This window comes from Miscanthus floridulus, chromosome 2, assembly GCF_019320115.1.
Source record: "Miscanthus floridulus cultivar M001 chromosome 2, ASM1932011v1, whole genome shotgun sequence".
NCBI classification, from domain to species: domain Eukaryota; kingdom Viridiplantae; phylum Streptophyta; class Magnoliopsida; order Poales; family Poaceae; genus Miscanthus; species Miscanthus floridulus.
The window spans coordinates 178,723,930-178,744,055 of record NC_089581.1 but is presented as its reverse complement, the minus strand read 5'-3'; the positions used below and the strand labels follow the sequence as shown (position 1 = coordinate 178,744,055).

General features: G+C 42.8%; 4 protein-coding genes across 5 annotated transcripts; 3 read left to right on the top strand and 1 right to left on the bottom strand.

Moving 5' to 3' along the window:
- The first annotated feature begins 142 nt into the window (after nucleotides 1-142).
- LOC136535883 (RNA pseudouridine synthase 5-like) lies at nucleotides 143-5,075 on the top strand. 2 transcript variants are annotated; one of them, XM_066528322.1, is made up of 14 exons: nucleotides 143-311; nucleotides 378-447; nucleotides 542-569; nucleotides 766-812; nucleotides 963-1,053; nucleotides 1,864-2,041; nucleotides 2,790-2,877; nucleotides 2,965-3,046; nucleotides 3,210-3,285; nucleotides 3,434-3,501; nucleotides 3,679-3,748; nucleotides 3,974-4,058; nucleotides 4,144-4,237; nucleotides 4,743-5,075. In XM_066528322.1, exons 1-14 carry the CDS (start codon nucleotides 182-184, stop codon nucleotides 4,824-4,826), a joined length of 1,191 nt encoding a protein of 396 aa, XP_066384419.1. In that variant the 5' UTR covers nucleotides 143-181; the 3' UTR covers nucleotides 4,827-5,075. The 2 variants fall into 2 exon arrangements, with proteins under 2 accessions (XP_066384419.1, XP_066384418.1); XM_066528321.1 differs by having other exon boundaries at nucleotides 143-447.
- A 1,231-nt stretch (nucleotides 5,076-6,306) lies between these two features.
- Nucleotides 6,307-9,939, top strand: LOC136535881 (uncharacterized). The gene is made up of 11 exons (XM_066528319.1): nucleotides 6,307-6,888; nucleotides 7,096-7,157; nucleotides 7,250-7,361; nucleotides 7,659-7,726; nucleotides 7,824-7,901; nucleotides 8,031-8,095; nucleotides 8,223-8,289; nucleotides 8,416-8,598; nucleotides 8,874-8,930; nucleotides 9,028-9,123; nucleotides 9,399-9,939. The coding sequence occupies exons 1-11, from the start codon at nucleotides 6,570-6,572 to the stop codon at nucleotides 9,561-9,563; spliced, it is 1,272 nt and encodes a 423-aa protein (XP_066384416.1). The 5' UTR covers nucleotides 6,307-6,569; the 3' UTR covers nucleotides 9,564-9,939.
- A 168-nt stretch (nucleotides 9,940-10,107) lies between these two features.
- Nucleotides 10,108-13,054, bottom strand: LOC136535884 (lipid phosphate phosphatase gamma-like). The gene is made up of 3 exons (XM_066528323.1): nucleotides 12,325-13,054; nucleotides 10,954-11,164; nucleotides 10,108-10,426 (listed from the first exon to the last, which is right to left on the bottom strand). The coding sequence occupies exons 1-2, from the start codon at nucleotides 12,799-12,801 to the stop codon at nucleotides 10,958-10,960; spliced, it is 684 nt and encodes a 227-aa protein (XP_066384420.1). The 5' UTR covers nucleotides 12,802-13,054; the 3' UTR covers nucleotides 10,108-10,426; nucleotides 10,954-10,957.
- A 1,556-nt stretch (nucleotides 13,055-14,610) lies between these two features.
- On the top strand, nucleotides 14,611-19,820 carry LOC136540846 (uncharacterized). The gene is made up of 7 exons (XM_066532874.1): nucleotides 14,611-14,955; nucleotides 15,067-15,122; nucleotides 15,436-16,289; nucleotides 17,640-17,838; nucleotides 18,001-18,180; nucleotides 18,280-18,656; nucleotides 19,442-19,820. Exons 1-7 carry the CDS (start codon nucleotides 14,780-14,782, stop codon nucleotides 19,580-19,582), a joined length of 1,983 nt encoding a protein of 660 aa, XP_066388971.1. The 5' UTR covers nucleotides 14,611-14,779; the 3' UTR covers nucleotides 19,583-19,820.
- Nucleotides 19,821-20,126: the final 306 nt, after the last annotated feature.

Genomic DNA, 20,126 nt, shown 5'->3' with positions numbered 1-20,126 from the left:
TTTCGTTGTCTCATTTCACTGCCCTCGTGTTATAGTAAATGAGATACCCGTGTCCGTCTGTCCTTGGCTCCTTGCTGCACCTGCACTCGATGCCAAAAGTTGTGGACGTGGCCTATGTAAAGAGAACGGAGAACTTATGGACTTATCTGCAAATGTACTCTTAAACCTCTTCCCCAGCGCGATGGCCGCCGCCGCGGGAGAAACACCGGTGGGCGACGGGGCTCCGCCGCCAGGAGCTCTCTACTCCTTCGGAACGCTGTGGCCGGAGCTCAATCAAGGCCTCACCTACACCGACACGTTCCGTTGCGCTGGTTCGCCTCCCTATCTCCTTCCCTCTGGTTTGTTGTTTGGTACTTGTTCTGATTACTTGCAAGCAGATGCGGACGCCGCTACCACCTTGATTGAGTTCTACTCTACTAAATACAAGAGCTCAGCGCCATTGCCAGGGCAAGTGCCTATCTGCTACGCTTAATTCCTGACTTCCGTGATCAGTTGATGGTTTTTCTTGTTGATTTAATGATGGTGGTGGTGTGCTCCGCAGGTGGATCAAGAGGATTCGTAACGGACAGGTAGGAAAATTGGGGATTTAGTGAAAATTTACTGATCTTCTATTTGGTGCTATCTGTACCTGAGCTATGGTGATTCGTCTGCTTTTAGAAGGGAGTTCTAAAAAAAATGTCACACGTATTTTGGAAAATGAGTTAATTTATGAATTTCTGGCAAATTTTCTTGGATGTTCAAATGAAGGTTTCAGTTTGTTTGCAGATAACCGTTGATGGTGAAGTTGTCACTGATCCAGATATGACTCTCGGGTAGTTTTCTCTCAGCAAGCTTATTATTGTTATATTCTTCCAAATCTCCGATTGCATTCGATTATTTCCTTTGGTTCTGTATTTATTGTTTCAAAGGAGTTCAAAAATCTTATTAATATGACAGGTACCTAAGCTAACTCTGTTTTGCAGGGATGGTTCTAAGTTGGTATATCATCGTTTTCCCTGGCAGGAGCCATTTGCGCCATATTTGCTGGAAGTGCTCTACGAGGATGATGACATGGTATGCAAATGACCTTGGTGCTATTTATCAGTTTGTGAGATAAAGATTGTTCTGTAAATTCGGTCTATGTTTCACATTTCATGCCCCGAGCTGATTTGCAAGGTTCAACTTTCAAGTCCCATCTAATTTTTAGTCTATGCTTATCTGAGGACTGGAAGATATGGACTTAAGTTTTTAACTTTATTGACTTATGAATATCCATGTGCATGAACTATGAATTAGATTTTTAATGCCTTAGTTTTTCCTTTTTTTAGTGGCTCATGTTGGGTTTCATCTCTAGCCTACCCCCAACTTACGTGCTTTGTTATTGTCGTCGTTGTCCGACTTGTGAGCACCCAACTAATTTGAACTTGCAAGTATTGCGTACACTTGGATCACTAGTGCACCTTGTCTAGCTAGGCTAGGTCAAGCTAGCCGTAAGCAAGGTATTGCGTTTGTTTGCTCAGAGATGAAGCTAGCCGTAGGCTAGGCTAGGTCAAGCTAGTCGTAAGCACCTTGTCCATGCAACTGCCTGCCTGCCAGTTGCCACTGATGGAGAGCCAAGCAGGCCGTTTCTTGCTGTTACAGGATAGATTGCCTTCAAAAGCCAGAATTTTCTAGTCTTGCAAAATAGCAACCTTCAGTCATAAGGTCCAGGATAGTTATTGCTGGGGATCCACAGACACCCGTCGTTTCCAACTATCCATTTTCATAAGGTGTAAGGTTTATTCTGTTCTTGTGCATGTTTGCCAAAATCTGTAATAGCACATGAAGCTAATTTCCAATTTTACATTTAGAACTATGAATCTTAGCCAGAGAATGTTTTGTCAGGTTGCCCTTAATAAGCCTTCTGGTTTGCAAGTTCTGCCTAAAGGACTCTTTCAGCAGCGCACTGTTTTAGCACAGCTTCAATCGAAAGACTGGAAGATGGCCTCATCTTGCCGGTCGAAGAGAAAAGATGTGCAGTCACATCCAGTACCTGTTCATCGATTAGGGAGGGGAACATCAGGTTTGTTTCTTTTTTTACAACTCAGTCCTCACTCCTCAGAAACTCCGGTTCACTGACACTCACTTGAGGTCTAGTAGGTGTAAGTTTTTGTAGCTTCTCTGCATGAACATAAGAATCTAGGAGAAAGATACCTTAGTTTCTCCAAAAAGCTGATGTTCAAACCATCAAGTAATATGAGGGAAGTTCAAGTCATGGCACATCAGGGAGCCATGAACATGGTGATGAGAATTTTTTAGGTAACTATGATGTGTGACAGGGACAAGGTGGAGAGAGGAGCGATAATAGCCATGGTTGACTGTGGGAACCCATGTGTGAGATAATACCGATGCTCAGGTCATGCTGGTTCCAAGAGCTGCATGTGTTTGTGGTTGCTGAGTGGGTTGGGTGGGGTCGGGGGATCGTGGGAGGCATGAACCTTGATTAGATGATCTAGGATGCTTGTTTCCATGATCCACATTTCCACTACAAGATGAGTTTCCACTTGTTTAGACAGAAAGGTCTGCATGTTCGTTCCACTGGTAACCAACCGTTTTCTGCAATAATGTGTATTGCCAAAAAAAATTGTTGTTTAGCCAAAGCTGGTCATTCAGTATAAGCTCATCTGTAATTTTCTTTGCTTGTTTTCCTAGAACAAGCAGGAGAGCTACGCCTCATTGTATTAGAGGAGAATTTGCTTTGCTTGTAGTTTTGTTTTAGTTTATAATGTCTGTTCTTGCTAGCTATGCTGACTTGTATATTATTTTGCTAGGCCTCCTGCTTTGTGCCAAGACAAAGATTGCCAAAGTTCGACTTGCATCTTATTTTGCTGAAGGTGCTATAAATGCTGCAAAGAAAAGGTGTAAAAACTTCTCATTAATTTTAAAAGTTTTTTTTTCAAGTATTCACATCATGTATGCAGTTCAAGTGATTGACATGATTTATAGGGATAAATCAGAGTTCAGTGAAGAGCGAAAAATTTCAAAATTTTATCGAGCCTTAGTGACTGGCATACTTGATGATGATGAGGTACTATCCCTTACTTATTTGATACGCTGATCTGATCTCTTATATGCTGTTCAGGTTATGACCCCCTGGTTTTCCCTCAGTTAGTCTTGCATACCTAGTTATAATCTTGTATTGTATGCACGATCTCTCTCTCTCATGTAATTTATTTTTATCACACATGTAGGTTGTGGTTATGCAACCCATAGGGTTAGTTCATTATCCTGGAGTTGCAGAGGGACTTTATGCGGCATGTTCCTCAGGTATTGCAATTGTAATACTGTAACTTGGAATTGGTGAAGGTCCTTGGGGGTCGGGTAATCACAGTACTGTTGATATAATTCCTATCGGGTAAATTTTGATCATTGGTTCTCTTTGTTTGTTATGTTATCTTGTGCCATCGATTTTCAGGAAAGCCAGCAATGAGCAAAGTATGTGTTCTTGAGAGACTTGCACACCAAAATCACACACTGGTCCAGGTAGGGTGTGTTGACTCTTGACTGTAAACAAGATAAATGTTTTAGCTCCTGCTCTTACATGTTCACAAATGTGCATAGCATCATGTGCTTTTAATTGCGAGTATGTATGCTGGCAAGTTTTCGTTTGCTGCCTTGGGTATTTTAATCTTTGATGTTTCCTTTTCTTCATTGATGTAGGTTGAAATTCATTCAGGACGACCTCACCAAATACGGATACACCTTGCATACATTGGGCACCCTCTTGTAGGCAAGTCCCTCGCTCACTCTACTTAAAAATTCATTTCTTGAGTTACTTATTTAATTAATGCACTTGGCAAAACTCATCTTCACATCCAGGGATGAAATACTTTTGTATTTATCAGTACATGTCTTTTTTTTAAGTAATGGTAGGCGGCCCTACTATCCAAATCAAACATAAATTTCTAACAGCTGTAATTTGAACTCATGTATATTTTTCTGTTTGCACCAACAGATGATCCTCTCTATGGTATTGGTGGGCACCCCAAATTTGTTGAGCCAGAATCTACTGGCACAAATAGTTCTTTTGCATCTGATGGGTAATTCTTTCATCTCGTTTCCATTGAGATACCTCTTTGGATGCTTCTTGTATTTAGTTCAACTGACCTTTCTTGCTCTTATTAGAGGTTATGAGAGACCTTTGCAACCTGTTCCCGGGGACTGCGGGTATCACCTACATGCACATTGGCTTGTTCTTTGCCACCCAACAACCAATAAGGTGATTAAACCTATATCTAATCTTGGGCAAGTATTATCAACCTGCCTTCCCGAGGCACTAAATAAAATGCATGGGTTGAATTGGACATGAACTTATAGTCTGCACTATTTTTGTCCATAAGATAATATATAGCACTGTCATGCTAAGGTCTAAAAAGGTGATGACAGGAGGTCAATGAAAAAAAAAAAACTGAATTTTGGACTTGTTGGATAATAATAGCTCCCTAAAAAAGGTTCCTCTTCTATGTATTCGAGGGAGGCAAAAAGTAAGATTTACTCTTGTTGTAAACTGCTCTTACTGCAGATCTAACAGAAGGTAGGAACCCCTAGAATTTAGACCAGCAAAATGAACTCTCATTCCATTAAGAAGCAATAAATGTAATGATTTTCTTAGCTTTAAGAAAGAGAAACTATAAGTAGTTTTTTTTATGTTTTTAATTGGCATTATTGTAACTACTGCTCCACTCCTTGTATTGACTCTGCGCTTACCATGGCCGGCTATGCAGATGGTAAAAATTACCGCTCCTCTTCCACAAATTCTGCAGACACGGGAGGAGCGCCGTGCTACAGCTGAGCAAGTCGGTGGTTGAACATGTAAACGTAGAATCTTTCCATGTATATCTGTTGAACTGAGCAAGCAGCGAGTCCTCACAGACGTTAGACACTCTCACACTCAGACCTCTGCTCTATTTGATCACCTTTCTTGAGGAAATACCTCCGTCGTACACTATCAACTACTGGTTCGACGCAGCGCCGTCTCACGTGACGTTTATGACAGGCTAACGGGTAGCATCAGATATTTAAAAATAAATGGAGTACTAGCTAATGACTCTGAATCTTGTTCGGTCTATTCAAAGTTCAATTCGCTGAAGAAATGTTTTGTCACAAATATGCTTTGGAAAAAGTCTACTTAACCCCCACCTGTCAACCATGATCTACTTCACTCCCAAAACTATAAAACCGTCTATTTTACCCCCTGAACTTTTCAAAACCGTCTATTTTACCCTCCGGGCGGTTTTCGACGATGGTTTTGTCTTTTTCTTTTTTTATTTATTTTCGCTGAATTTTTAAAAAAATCATAGTAAATCACAGAAAAATTATAAAATAGAAAATCTAATTTTGTTGGACTCTACATGAGTAGATTTACACAATGAACATATAATATGATATACTTTAGTACAAAATTTTTGTTGTAGTTTTAGATTAATTGGAAAATCCAATTTTGTCTATAATTAATTGGAACAATTCATAGCTGCAGCTTCTGTGGTCCAATTATGGTGAAATTTTTATGGTAGGCTAATTATTGTATGCTTGAACTATAGTAAAAATTTCGTACTCATTGGACCATGTATAACTTAGTTATAGATAAATTCTAATTAATTACAGACAAAATTAGATTTTCCAATTAATCTAAAGGTACAGCAAAACATTTGTACTAAAGTATACCACATTATATGTTAACTATGTAGATCTACTCATGTGGAGTCCAACAAAATTGGATTTTCTATTTTATGATTTTTCTATGATTTACTATGATTTTTCAAAGATTCAGCGAAAATAAATAAAAAAAGAAAAAGGTGAAACCAATGTTACGGTAGCAAAAAGAAACTAATAGAAGTCGAAGACGCGGAATGGTAGTGAATAGAGAAAAAGATTCTTCTGATTTTCTTATTCCTGAAAATATTTGATCTATCTCCTAGACGCTGTAGAGAATTGAGAATTTTTATGTCTTTCAATTCTCGTACTCGTAATTGGAAAGTTACGGAAGGAGATCCATCATTTTGCAATGAAAACAACATAAAAAACTCTGGACAATTTCGAAATCAGCACCACTGTTACTATAGCAAAACCACCGTCGAAAACCGCCCGGGGGTAAAATAGACGGTTTTGAAAAGTTCAGGGGTAAAATATACGGTTTTATAGTTTGAGGGGTGAAATAGACTATGATTGATAGGTGGGGAGTGAAGTAGAATTTTTCCAATATGCTTTGGTTTGAAATGGAGGAAGGTGAATTGTAGGAGTCTAGGAGAAGATTTCTAACGAATTCATTTGCGTGCAATGGACTGACCTAGCTGGACCTTCGCGTTACGCATCAGGCTTGCTGCTTGCAACCCCCAGAGTCCCAGACATTCCTCCCCCCAAAACCTCCCGAACAAGAGAGAATTCGGGGAAAGGAGGACGCGGCGGTGGCGAGCAGCTTCTGCTCAGCGAGGCAGCGGCACCGGCGTCCACCTCGCTGCACTCCCATTCCCAGCACTTACTTCTCCATTTTCTCCCCATAATAAACCCTTAAAAAAAGAGAGAAAGGAGAGCATCGCAGTGGCACACGCGCAATGGAAGGCTCGCCGGTGACGCGCCTCCCGGAGGCTAACTCCCTCCCCGATGGCTTCGTCCCCGACGTCGAGAGCTCAGGCACGGACGCGACTTCTCCCTCCTCCGCGCCCATCGCTGATGATGCGCTCGACTCCGATATCCCCGCCGCCACCAACCCCGGCGGTGAGGAAACCCTAAGCGATCCCTCCCTTCCTGCGTCCACCGCCGAAGATGCCTCCTCGGCCGCCGCTGCTGAAGCCTTGGGCACACTTTCTCTGGCCGCTGCTGCGGAGCCGGAACGCGCTCTAGGGGAGCACGGACCCGCCGGCGCTTCAAGAGGTGATCCTCTGTAGTCCTTTCTCGATTTTATTTTTTCATTCACCATGAGCTTCCTGATCCTAGTTACTATTTCAGAATGACAGCCATTCCTCTAGCGGTTCAGTGTAAACATAGAAAAATTAAGATTTTCATCACGGTGGAGTTTGAGCTCCAAATGTACCTTAGGGGCTGTGTTTCCTTACCATGTTTCGCTGTTCCTTTTGACAGGTGAAGAATCCTTGAACGAGAATTGCGCATCAGAGCAAGTGGGCGCTCCAACTGCTCAAAAGGTGGTCAAGATTGTTTATCACATAGTATCATATAAGCGTTTGCAAGAAGAATTTGTCTTTGTGAACTGGGGTTGATTTGCTTGCTTTTGTAGGGGAGCGGTGAGCCGAAACGCAAGGTCGTGAAGCGTAGCAAGCTCGAGAGGGACAGAGAGTTGTTTGAACTGGCCCAGCAATACCACAGAGTGGTTGCAGAAAGGGATGCAGGTTAGTTTATTACTTGAATATGTGATCGTTGTACAGTTGAATTTAATGAGTGCATGCCCCCCTTTGTGATTCTCCTTTATATCTTCGCCGACAAAACATGTGTGTTTCTTTGGTCGAATGGATGACCCTGTATGTCCATGTATTAAGATGTTAATTGAAACTTCTTATTAGCATAGATAATCCAGTGTCGCTAAAAATTATGTGTAGTTTGATTGTTGCATATGAACTGGTGCGTGCACATTGTGCTCATAGAATTCATCTACTTAACATTTGTCATTTATATTTGGGTCCTTGCAGCCATTGCAGTCAAAGAAAGACTAGAATCTCTTTGTAGGGAATTTCAGCGTCAAAACAAAATGCTAAAGGTATGTTCAGTGTATTTGAACTTTGAATCAAAGTGGTATAAAAGAGTTCTTTTCATTTTTGTTCAATTATTATACCATTTTAACATCTTTGTCTCAGGAAGAGTGCGGAAGGGTATCGACGGAGGGACAGAACATGCGTATGGAATTGTCTGAAAAATTTGATAACGCCATAAAGGTTGACAGCTCAAAATACATCATCTGATTATGATATATGATAAACATATACAAGCTCCTTCATTTGTTTTTGCTTGTATGTCTAAGTTTTAGCTCTTATTTATCAAATTTTCATGATATATTTTTGTAGGGTGTCAGTGCCAAGCTTGAGGAGCAGAGAGTGTTGTCCATTGCTCAGCTAGAAGAGAACAATATGCAATATACTAACCTTATTCATATCTTGAACATTAGGAGTTCCATTAGTTGATTTTGGTATCAACTCATTGTTAAAGTGCCTTCTGACATTTCTAGTCTGGTACACTGACACTTGTTGCTTTTGTAGGTTGAGAAGTAAACTCAAAGACCTTGCTGATCAATATGACATTACTCAGCAGAAATATGCTCACCAAGTATGCTATCAATATCCTATATTAATAGATCTTGAAGTCTCATTGATATTTGTATGACAATATTGTTCTTACTAGTTTTAAATGCTATTTGTTGTGCTCTTGGTTAACTTGTTATGGCATGTATAGTTGAAAGAGAAAACGCTGGAGCTTGAGCTTGCTGATCTGAGACTTCAACAACATCAAGAGAAGGCTGCTCAGGAACATACCCAAATGCAGTTGTATGCTGAGCAAGTTTCTCAGCTTATGACTACTGAGAAGAACCTGCGGTTGCAACTAGCTTCTGATGGAGAAAGATTTCAGCACTTTCAGGTACTTTCACTTCTAAGACCATTTCCAGGTTCCAAATGGTCCCCCAATAGGTGACGAACTGACGACGATAATGACAACATGTGGCTTTGGTCCAAATCAAGTTGGTGTAGGTTAGATATGAAACCCAACGAAAAATGTAAAACTACTCGTGCACTTTACCCGCTTTAGTAGTGGCCATTTTTGCCCTTGTAGGTGAAGGTTTAAAAGTTTGAGCACGGGAAGCACTTTAATCCGTTTTTTTTTGTTATACCTTTATGTTGTTGTTGCTTTATCAGGATGCCCTGTCAAAAAGCAATGAAGTCTTTGAAACTTACAAGCAGGAGATGGAAAAGGTATGCTCTACATAATGTTCAATATCATTGTATCTGCTTTACTTGTCAACAGTTGTTGTTGACTGAAGTAAAAGTCTCATATGATCTTTTTCATCAGATGATTTCGGTGATAAAGAATCTTAAGAAGGAGAATGAATTTCTGAAGGGAAAATGCGAGAACTCAGATATTGCTCTTGTGAAGCTCATTGAAGAGGTAATGTGTGCATCGCAAAAAGCTATCTCCTAGCTGTACTAAACCAGGTTGCTATGTTGAGACCACAGTTTTGACAACTATACCTGCCTGCCTTCTTAGCACAGTACATTGATCTCCTTTACCGTGTTTGAAAAATTAGGACCAGTTCTCTAGCTTATAGAGTTAGATTTGTGACATTTGTCTTTCTATGCATACTGGGAAAATCTTGTGCCAGTTGATCCTGCATTATATAAGTGGTATTTGCTAACTTCGACCCATTTGCGATGCCTCTGCAGCGTGAGCTAACGAAGAAGCAAATGGAGAAATTGAAAAATCAAAAGGAGAAGCTTGAATCCCTGTGTCGATCACTACAGGCAGAAAGGAAACAAGGCCCCTCCGCCAGTATTCCAGACGCCCCTTCTAGCCAAGAAGATGTATCAGCGACAAGTCAAGAATCTTAGCACTTTGTGCTTGGTGTGCTTGTCAATATACCGTTGGTGCCAGCTACAGCTGCCGAGATTTCTGAAGCCTGAGAAATGCATATGTTACTTATATCCTGTTTTGCTTGTGTTTGCGGGAGTTCTGGGCACATTTAACACACACTCAGCTGTCTACCTACTGTCCATCTCAGGCCTTTGAGATTGTAGCCTAGAGGTGCATTCCTCTACAAGTAACTCGGTATTGTTACACACTCGGCTCTCGGCCGTTCCTTTTTCTTGTTTTCGTTCGAGACAAAGGTTGTTACATTGCGGGTGTGTTGATTCCTCTGATCTTTTGTTCCCGTTTTGGCCTTAATAAATGGCCGTTTTGGCCTTAATAAATGGCCATTTTGTTCCATGCTTTCTCTTAACTATCATGTTAAAAACTAAAACATCTTTTAGTTTGGAGACGGTAGTCTAATGAGTTATCCTTTGTTGTCCCAAATTCTGGAAATGATCCATCATTCCTGTATTCTTCATGTTTCAACACAAAATGCAGTTGACTTACATATACAGAGAACCAACGGAACAGTGAAGTATGGACGCTAGACTGCAGAGATGAGCTCACGTCTTTGTTCACGTCATTTTTCAAATGTAAGCAATCATCAAGTATAATCGAACAACCTTTAATAAAATAATGTCTGACTAGTGACTAATAAGGGGGGAAAACAGTGGCGTATGCCCAGGAAGAGCTAAATCCAACAAGTTCTAGTGAGCATTTCTTCTACTGAATGTTGCTGCTACATGTGCACATGTGCCCGCGTGTAGCATAACTGAAGGAAATATCATGCCACACATTCTTATAATCGCCTTAACAACAGCAAAATGCAATCCAGAAGCATAACCTGCATAGACATAAGAAAATATGAAGAACAGTTCAAAGGTTGAGGTTAAGTAATTGTCACATGGTAAACGCTCAACTAATTTAGTTGCCAGAAAAAAATAGAGACTATAATGTGAAAATAATTGAAATGGTAGAAGGTAAACTGAGGTGAAGTTTGATAGGCAAAATTTGACAATGCGATAGTCCTTGATGTAGGTGTTTAATTTGTATCGTAAAACCAATATATTGATAGACTGGAGTTTGATACACGACGATGATTTTTGGAGTTGCAAATGGGACTAACAATAACTTCCAATGTATCTAGCTAATTCCAATGATATCAAGAATAACATGTTCACGACTAAATTGGCATTCAGCAAAACATTCGGAACAAGAATTTGAAAGATTGGAGGACTAGGAATTGTGGGTTTTCAATCAAAAGCGTCTAGTATAAGGGGGGAAAAGTAGCTGCGGTTTGCAGGTACAGTACTTCATGAATGCACAATATCTGCTAAACAAGCCAAACACAATTAAATATGCTCGACTTACAAGCTCAATCAGTAGCAACTTTCTTCCTTGCTGCCCTTGCGTTATCATACTCAAATTTGAGCACATCTGGAATATGAGATGTATCCTTGATGTACAACCACCTCCCGATTGCACTCTCCTCAATCATTGGGAAGTAATTAACAAGCATGGTATTGACAATCCAGTACCAGATAGCACCAAACATGAGGCCCACTACTGCTCCCGCGAAAACCTGATGAAATTTATCAATTGAAACTCATTTCAGTTTTGAGAAGCTATGTGCCACACTTTGCCTAGAATAAGAACAATCACATCGAACCACTTCTCTTTCAAATAAGCAGGTTTTTGAGGCAGGTAACGATGTAAATGAATACATTGTTATTGACATCTCACTAAATGATACATAATGCTAAGTAGATTGATACAGAGTTAAGCACTATTAAACACCCGCAGAAACAAATGCCACACAGCTTTTTGAGAGAAGAAGACATAAGAACTTCTCAATACAGATAAATGCATTCAATTGGGTATACATGCACGGTTGTATCCAGAAAAAACAGGGAGACAATTCATGATTCTGACCTAAACAACGAATTACTAGAATTTGGATGCTCGTTTCATATATATTTATTATGGAGATTATCCTTTCACAGTTTTCCTTCAGGATAGTAAACCAGTGTTGACTCATTTTTTCCCCTCAAACACGACTCACTAACTTTCTGCAGCAGCTTTCTTCGAAACTGTTCTTAACGCATCTGATTTTCTGTTTCCATCAGCTAAGGTTAGGACAAATAACATAGTTATGGAAAGTGCCATGGTCTAACTTGCCAGTTCCAAATCACAAATCGTTTTAGCTTTGTCATAAGACAAACTTCTCCAGCTTTGACTATTTTTTTTATGAAAAATGCACAAACATGTACAACATAAAACAAATTCATTAGATACGCCATAAAACATATTTTGATAGATCATTTGTTTGATACTGTAGATAATATATTTTCTATAAATTTGGTCGAAGTTAAACAAGTTTGACTTAGGAAAAAACTAAAATGACTTACAATTTAAATGGAGAGAGTAGTTTCCATGGTGGCGTGGTCTAACTTGCTGGGACTACAAGGGTTTGTTGTCACTTTGTCATACTGCTGATCTTTAGTACTTCTGTCCTACGTTCCTTAGTAAACACACGTGAATTTTCAATCATAGAGAACTTTCACTTCAAACCAAAGAAACCGCACCCTCATAAAAAAGTCTAAAGTAGCAAAATTTCAAGGTTTCGAGTTTTCCATTTCATTTGTCACATGGCACCACAGTTTAGGACTTTAAGTGAGGCAGGAGATTTTTGAACAAAAAGCACATCTAGTCAGATCGGATCCGAAATTCAGGGGCTCTCACCTGCGCGACGGTATGGTAGCCTAGGTAGACCCTGGACAGCATGGTGAGGAAGGCAAGCGGCCATGGCACGGCGGCGATCACCTGGCGCGCTCGCGACCGGCGGAGGGACAGGAGCGACAGGTAGGTGGCAAAGAAGAACATGTACTGCGAGTGGCTGGACGGCCAACCGTGGGAGTCGCAGGCCTCGAGCAACTCGCAGTACGCCGGGCGGGACTGCGCGACGGAGTCCTTTATGAGCTCATTGAGGACCTGAGAGACGAGGAGCCCCGCGGCGAAGCAGAGGCCCTGGAGCTCCCGACGGAAGAGGAAGTGGGAGACGAAACCGCCGAGGCTGATGAAAACCGGGACGAGGGAGACCCACGCGAGGAAGAGACCCAGCGGGTCGCCCCGGCGGTAGCGGACGTACGTCAGCGTGATGGCCTTCAGCGAGGGCGGCACCGACGCCGCCATCTCCTGGTATTCCGCCGCTCCGGACATCGTCGCGCTCTCGCCTTGCGGTCCGCGTCGCGGAGGAATCGAGAAGGATTTGATTTCCCGGCGCAAGTTTAGGATTGGGGTCCGGTGGTGAATCTATCGGCGACGGCTCGCTGCTCCGATTGGCGTGGAGATCGCGGGGATTTGCGCCCTCCGCGTGTTTGCAGCTGGAGCCTGGTGCTGGGGTTGGGGGACGGGACGCGTCGTGGTCCGTTGAGCCGGACGAACGTGCCAGAATAGGGAGGCGAAGCCGCGTGGTGAGGGAGAAGGAAAAGGCTAGAGGGACTGAGGTACAGTTTAGTTCCCTCCTAAAATGCTAAATTTTTTAAGATTTTCTGTCACATCGAATTTTTAGACGTATGTATGAAGTATTAAATATAAATAAAAAATAAAACTAATTACACAGTTTAGACGAAATCTATGAGACGAATCTTTTAAGCCTAATTAGACTATGATTAGACACTAATTGTCAAATAACAACAAAAACTACTACAATATCATTTTGCCAAAAATTTCGGCATCTAAACAGGCCCTGAGCGAGCACACGACGGATGGATTGGAGATTCCGGCATCAGACGATAGATTTCATCGGAACCTCAAATTGACGAAGGGGATCAGAAAAATACTACTCTGTTTTAAATTGTTATTAGCCTCCATACTCAAAAATAAAGTCTTTTTGACAGTGACACGGTCTCCAAAGTATAACTTTGACTACATATTTTTATAAAGACATTTATCAAAAAGTGATATATGTAAATTTTTGTAAAAGTATTTTTAAAGACAAATCTATATATGGTTTTCACATTTCCAAACTCAATAACTTAAAAGTTATTCATGATTTATATTTTTAATGTTTGACCCAAGCCTCGTCCAAAACGACTTTATTTTTTTAGTATGAAGGAAGTATTTTTTTTTTCTACATACATAGTTTTCACTGTAACTTATATATAATTTTAGGGCGTTTGGTAGAGCTTCTCATAGCGGATTTTTTCGGACTCTAGACTGACTCCTTTGTTGGCGGAGCATCCTCACACAAGTCTATATGCTGATTTAATAGAGAAGTCTACGATTGACATCAACTATATCATATTGAGTTTGATTTTGCCCTTTTAACTTTGAAACATGTATCTATGGTGTTCCAACTATCAAACTATTGTTTTGCACCATTGGTTAGTTTCAAAGACGTTTTTTCTCATTTTTGCGGCATATCATTATATATCATTATCGATGACCAAAATACCATCGTTTTTGTCAAATAAATCCAAATGTTCATTCTCGTTGGACCGCTTCCAACGACTAACACTTCCTTTTGCCGGAGAGCGGACGTCGTTGCCCGTCGCTCTACTCGATTCCCTGCTTGGATGAGCTTCGATGTGCTTGGTGCTTCCAAGAAACACACCACACGCCACACGACTTAGACAAACCTGGTGTTGGAGTTGGACATTAGGCAGGTGCTTGCTACTATTGCTATATTCTCTGTCTCAGAATAGTAAACGTTTTAGGATATATCATAGACACCATTGTTCAAAATAAAAGATTTTAGTACCTCTAAAATAGAGGTAGAGATGTATTAGGAAAAGAAAAAATGTATTAAGAAAAGAGAAATGCGCATTGTGAAGTAAACGATCACTATTTTAGAATAAATTTAAAAGGAAAATGCTACTGTAAGATAATATTTTGGGACTTAGCATTTCTGTATTATTTATTACTTTATTAATAATTAGAGAGTGAGAGCCGGCGAGTTTTATTTTTTTCACCCTTGGCCTTGGGCCTTGCCAGGGCCGCCGGCCGCCGCTGTGTCCGTCTGGGACTCGTGTGTTTGCCCGTTTGCCACCCCTTGAATTCGAACCCCGGTGGCCGCTGCTTCCCGATTTCAAATAGCTCGCTCGCTGTGCCTCCAGGCTGCAGCCCTGCACGCCTCCGCCAGACTGCGACGCCGCCGCGAATCGCCTCACGCAGGAAGCTCACGGTGGCAGCAGTGATGGAACCCCATCACGGCGGCGGCGGGAAGGCGCGGGACATGTTCTCGGTGTACCAGAACCCGTCCCTCACCCGGGCCCTAGACTCCCGCAGCGCCCGCCCCTCCGTCACAGTCCTCCTCGTCCTCGCGGTCTTACCCGTCGCTTCCGCCTCCTCCCTCCTCGCCCTCTCCTCCCGGTAAGCCCAAGCAGCGTTAATACCCACCCATTCTCATATCTGCACCTAAACCCTAAACCCAATGTCATAACCATGCGTGGATTCTCTTCTTGTATCTTGGTGCTTTTCCAGGGAGGAGCAGCTCACCAAGCTCGCCGGCCGAGCCGGTATCTCTGTCCTTGCTGCTGGTAAGTTCGCCTATCTCTCTGCTGGTTTGGCGTTTGGGGAATCCCAAGCTTGGTGTGGTGGCACTGTGCTTTGCCCCGTTGCGCGTGAGGTGTTTGTGAAAATGCCAGGCACGCCTATCTTGGTTGCATTGCACATCAAGTGTTTGCAGAAACGCCATAATTTGTCACACATCAATTTGTATACGAATCCCTATTTTTAGACTCATTTAACAGGTCTGGATGTTTACAGATGATTAAATGTAAATGGCGAACTTTTGTTGTTCACTTGTGCTAGAGGTGCATCTGTCAACATTAACCTGTTTTGGTCTTTCAGTTTTTGTCTTTAGGTTGGTGGAGGCAGCACTGGGTCTTGTTGCGCTTTTCACACTGTTGGGGTTCTTCAGGGCACTGATGTTATACAATGGGAAGAAGGCACTGGCCAAGGACGACAAGGTTGTGTTGTCTGAACGCCAACTGGGGCTTCTTGGGTTAAAGATGGCGGGTTCAGAAGGAGGTGGGAAAGGTGAGCAAACCAAAAGGCCTCCCAAGAACAAGCCATCAACACCATCGGAGCCAATTGTGCCTATCAGGAGGTCTTCGTTCAGCTATACACCATCTCGGCCTTCGGGGCAATCTAGTAGGATTGGTTTCAGCCATTTGAGCCCTGGTGGTGAGAGACTGACCACGGCATTGCCAATGTCACCCTCCACACCGTTGCAGAAGCATGTCTCTTCTCCTTCAACTCCGTGGTCAAGGAAAAGCTCAGGCAGTGCCAAGGGCATACAGACAGAGGCAATGCTGGACCAGTTCTTGGCTGGCTTGGATGTAAATATTGACAAAATCACGGATCCAGAGACTAAGACCGCAACACCTCCAGCAACCATTACAAGCTTTGGTGTTGCTACCCCTGTTTCAATTACCACATCAACCACCCCTTCTGGTGCTGCAAGAAGCACACCTCTAAGACCTGTGAGGATGTCTCCTGGCTCCCATCAGAAATACAGCACGCCACCAAAAAAGGGTGAGGGTGAACTTCCATCTCCAATGTCCTTAGAGCAAGCAGTGGAGGCCTTTGAGAACTTGGGTGTATATCCTGAGATTGAGCAGTGGCGAGATAGTCTCAGGCAGTGGTTTTCTTCAGTTGTGATGAACCCACTTGTCCAAAAAATCAAAACAAGCCATACTCAGGTGCAGATTTCTAGGATTCTTTTTACATGACCCTATATCTCTATGCCTTTTAATATTGGTTATCTTTCTTTTTAGGGGCTCTTGCGTTTATAACCTTGTTTTGTATTGAAATTATGATTTTGCCCTTGTTTTTTTGACTTTGTGAATTTGCCCCTGTGTTTTCAAAACGAGGCACCACTTTGCCCCTCTTCCATCATCCTCCCCTAACGGTGTTAACTTTTATACAATTGGACAAAAATGCCCATGTCCCTAGAGATGACCCACACCCCGCGTTCGGCTGCCGTCTTGCGTGCCTTGCGCTGAGCCGCGCGGCCCCCGCACGCCCCCGCACCAAGCCCCGTGCTCGTGGGCGGGGGCACCGCGGCCCTGCGAGCTTTGTGCCCCGCGGCCAGGCGCTGCCGCTGCCCCGTGCCTTGACCCAAGCATCGCGGCCGGGCGCCGCTGCTGTCCTGCGCGCGCCGCACTCAAGAGCGGGTGTCGCAGCCCTACAAGCATTGCGCCCCGCGACCAGGCGCTGCCGCCGCCCTGCGCGTGCCGGGGCCCTGCGAGCGCCGCGCCCCGTGGCCAGGCGCCGCCGCCGCCCCGTGCCTTGACCCGAGCGTCACGGCCGGGCACCGCTGCTGCCCTGCGCGCGCCGCGGTCGTGGGCGAGCGCCGCGCCCCGCAGCCAGGCGCCACCGTCCCCCGCACAACGCGCCCCGCAGCTGGGACCGGCCTACGCCCCGCGATGCTTGCTAAGCTGACACCGACCACTCCAGAGGAGAAGCGTGCACCCCCGCTCGATCTATCCCCGACCCGTGCAGTTTGCCTGTGGCTGGAGTGGCTGGACGAGTAGGAGGTTGAAGATAAGATGAGGGGCAACATGGTCTTTTTGCCTCTGTTTGTAGGGATTTTCAACAACAACAACAACAACAACAAAGCCTTTAAGTCCCAAACAAGTTGGGGTAGGCTAGAGTTGAAACCCAACAGAAGCAATCAAGGTTCAGGCACGTGAATAGCTATCTTCCAAGCACTCCTATCTAAGGCTAAGTCTTTGGGTATATTCCATCCTTTCAAGTCTCCTTTTATTGCCTCTACCCAAGTCAACTTCGGTCTTCATCTGCCTCTCTTCACGTTACTATCCTGACTTAGGCTCTGTTTGCAGGGATTTTGATTTTTTTAATTCATTTATTCCATGTCCATCTAACAGACATCCAAACCAGGGGCAAACGGATGGTTCGTTTTAAAATAACAGGGACAAAATCACAAAGTTGAAAAAACAAGGGCAAAATCACAATTGGACTGCTGGACAGGGGCAAGAACACAATTTTCCCTTCTTTTTAATATTCCTTTCATGTGCACTCTGTTGTAGGTTAAGCAAACAACAACTACTGTTGGGGCTTCAGTTACTGTTAGCCAAGTTGGAAGCGATCTGCCAAGCACAACACCACCAGTTGCCTTGTCTCCTCTTGGTGGGACTAAAGATTGGCAACCGACTGTCACGGTAGATGAGGATGGGATCCTTAACCAATTACGCTCTGCACTCCTACATTCTCGAGATGCCCCTGTTGGTGAGTTCCTGACTTCCTGATGTGGTTTAACGTTTTTTGTTTTTTTCATGTGTTTCCATCAATACACGTAACAAGGGTTTTGTGCTGTGGTTGAAGTTGACCTACTTCTTAAAGTTTACCTTAGATTTTCTTTAGTTGTTAGTCATTATTTCCTATGTGCAGCGCAAACTTTTGGCAGTCCACAACAGCCACAACAGAACCCCCTCCTTCCAGCTATTCAAGCATGTATTGATGCAATTACAGAGCATCAGAGGCTCAACACTCTGATGAAGGGAGAGCTGATAAAAGGCTTGTTGCCACAGAGTAGCGTCCGTGCTGATTACACTGTCCAGAGAGTTCAAGGTGAATACCTTGCTTTCGCCTTTTTCTCAAAGTAGCCAACTGCAGAGCCTTTTGTTGAATTAGTGCTGGTATAACTTGTGTGCTTCTATCTCAATTCAGAACTTGCTGAAGGAACATGCTTGAAGAATTATGATTACATGGGTCATGGAAATGGCTATGGTAAATCAGAAAAGAAATGGACCACCGAGCTACCTACTGACTCACACCTTCTTCTGTACCTGTTTGCTGCTTTCCTTGAACATCCAAAATGGATGCTTCATGTTGACCCTACCTCGTATTCTGGTGCCCAGTCCAGCAAAAATCCCTTATTTCTGGGAGTTCTTCCACCAAAAGAGAGGTTCCCAGAAAAGTATGTTGCTCTGATATCAGGTGTTCCGGCAATTATTCACCCAGGGGCTCTTATACTGGCTGTGAGCAAGCAGAGTCCTCCAATTTTTGCTCTATACTGGGACAAGAAGCAGCAATTTTCTCTTCAGGTGATTTGTTATGTGCAATTGTTCTTCTATCATGGTTGTTACTATTCCTTTTCCTCCCTTCAGTCATTTATTTCAGCATGGGTTGCTGTTGAGGGAGTGCTCTTTTGTTTTAATAAGATACACAATCTAGGAATTTAAGGAAAGATGGGAGAAACAAACACAGAATAAAGGTAGGAAGCGGGTAGTTTTGTTTGCTTGAGGAGTTGAGGTAGGACTTGAATGAAGCTACATTTAGTTATCATCTTATGAACTCAAATCTGGTTGGGAATAGATGGGCATATTTTCGGAGGTCGTACCTCTTGTTCATCTGCTGTTTATTATGAACATGATGATTTATCAGTATGGAAACTTGAGCGGCTGATGAGCCTCATTTGAGAAGTACATGCTTGCATCGTTTAAACTGCTAAACATGACATTAATCAATTATATTTGTTCTCTCAATAAGTTCTTTGAAGGGCGGGCCTGGTGCAAGCGGTAGAGTCTTACCGCCTGTGACCGTAAGGTTCCGGGTTCAAGTCGCGGTCTCCTCGCATTGCACAGGCGAGGGTAAGGCTTGCCACTAACACCCTTCCCCAAATCCCGCACAGAGCGGGAGCTCTCTACACTGGGTACGCCCTTTTTCTCAATAAGTTCTTTGCTTTTGTTAATATATATGTGTTACCTATGTGAATTCTTAATTCGTACCCCAGGACTATGCTCTTTAGAGCATCGATGGTTAAGCTTTAACGCTAAACCTTTCGTGAAAATAAGTCTTGATACTATACATCTATGTTTTCACTTTCCAGGGAAGAACAGCTCTGTGGGATGCCATTCTACTTTTATGTCACCAAATAAACGTTGGGTATGGTGGTGTGGTTAGAGGAATCCATATTGGTTCGTCTGCCTTGAACCTCCAGTCAGTTATAGATTCAGAATCGGAAAGCTGAAAGTTGGTTTCGTAGTCTTGAGGGGATAAACTGTGACCAGCTAGTTTACTGCTGTTGATGTTGTAATTAACCCTAGCATGTTTGCAATTGACATAGCTTTATTTAGCTGTAATATGCCCTGGTGGAGGGGGCATCTGAATGTTAAGCCCAAGCTGTACCTTAGATTTGTGACAGTCTGATTTGCTTAACCCCGTTCTGTGCTTTAAATCCTCTATTAATGTACCAATACATTTTTGTATTTTTTCGAGTAATTTACTGCAGTAACGTTTGGATCTGTTCATCGATTTCAATCGTTATTTAACATACTAATCATTAACAGTAATAACTACTCATTAGTAACATCATATATTTTTATAATAAACCTATTTAGAGATAAAATGTCGATACTATTTTTACAAATTTAGTCAAACTTAAAATTAATTGACTCTTCAAAATGCAAGATGAGCATTTATTTTGGGATGAAGAGAGTATGCTTTTGAGTTTTGACTATCCAAGCCAAATGTCTCGTTCACTGTTTTTACTGTTCATTGGTTCGTAGTTTGGC

Coding starts and splice junctions, on each gene's coding strand:
- LOC136540846 (XM_066532874.1), top strand. CDS start 14,780: ATGGAACCCCATCACGGCGGCGGCGGGAAGGCGCGGGACATGTTCTCG. Junction 17,839..18,000: donor TTCTCGAGATGCCCCTGTTG/GTGAGTTCCTGA, acceptor TCCTATGTGCAG/CGCAAACTTTTGGCAGTCCA. Junction 18,181..18,279: donor CACTGTCCAGAGAGTTCAAG/GTGAATACCTTG, acceptor ATCTCAATTCAG/AACTTGCTGAAGGAACATGC.
- LOC136535881 (XM_066528319.1), top strand. CDS start 6,570: ATGGAAGGCTCGCCGGTGACGCGCCTCCCGGAGGCTAACTCCCTCCCC. Junction 6,889..7,095: donor ACCCGCCGGCGCTTCAAGAG/GTGATCCTCTGT, acceptor TCCTTTTGACAG/GTGAAGAATCCTTGAACGAG. Junction 7,362..7,658: donor GGTTGCAGAAAGGGATGCAG/GTTAGTTTATTA, acceptor GGGTCCTTGCAG/CCATTGCAGTCAAAGAAAGA.
- LOC136535883 (XM_066528321.1), top strand. CDS start 182: ATGGCCGCCGCCGCGGGAGAAACACCGGTGGGCGACGGGGCTCCGCCG. Junction 448..541: donor AGCTCAGCGCCATTGCCAGG/GCAAGTGCCTAT, acceptor TGTGCTCCGCAG/GTGGATCAAGAGGATTCGTA. Junction 3,502..3,678: donor AAAATCACACACTGGTCCAG/GTAGGGTGTGTT, acceptor TCATTGATGTAG/GTTGAAATTCATTCAGGACG.
- LOC136535884 (XM_066528323.1), bottom strand. CDS start 12,801: ATGTCCGGAGCGGCGGAATACCAGGAGATGGCGGCGTCGGTGCCGCCC. Junction 11,165..12,324: donor GCTACCATACCGTCGCGCAG/GTGAGAGCCCCT, acceptor AAATTTCATCAG/GTTTTCGCGGGAGCAGTAGT.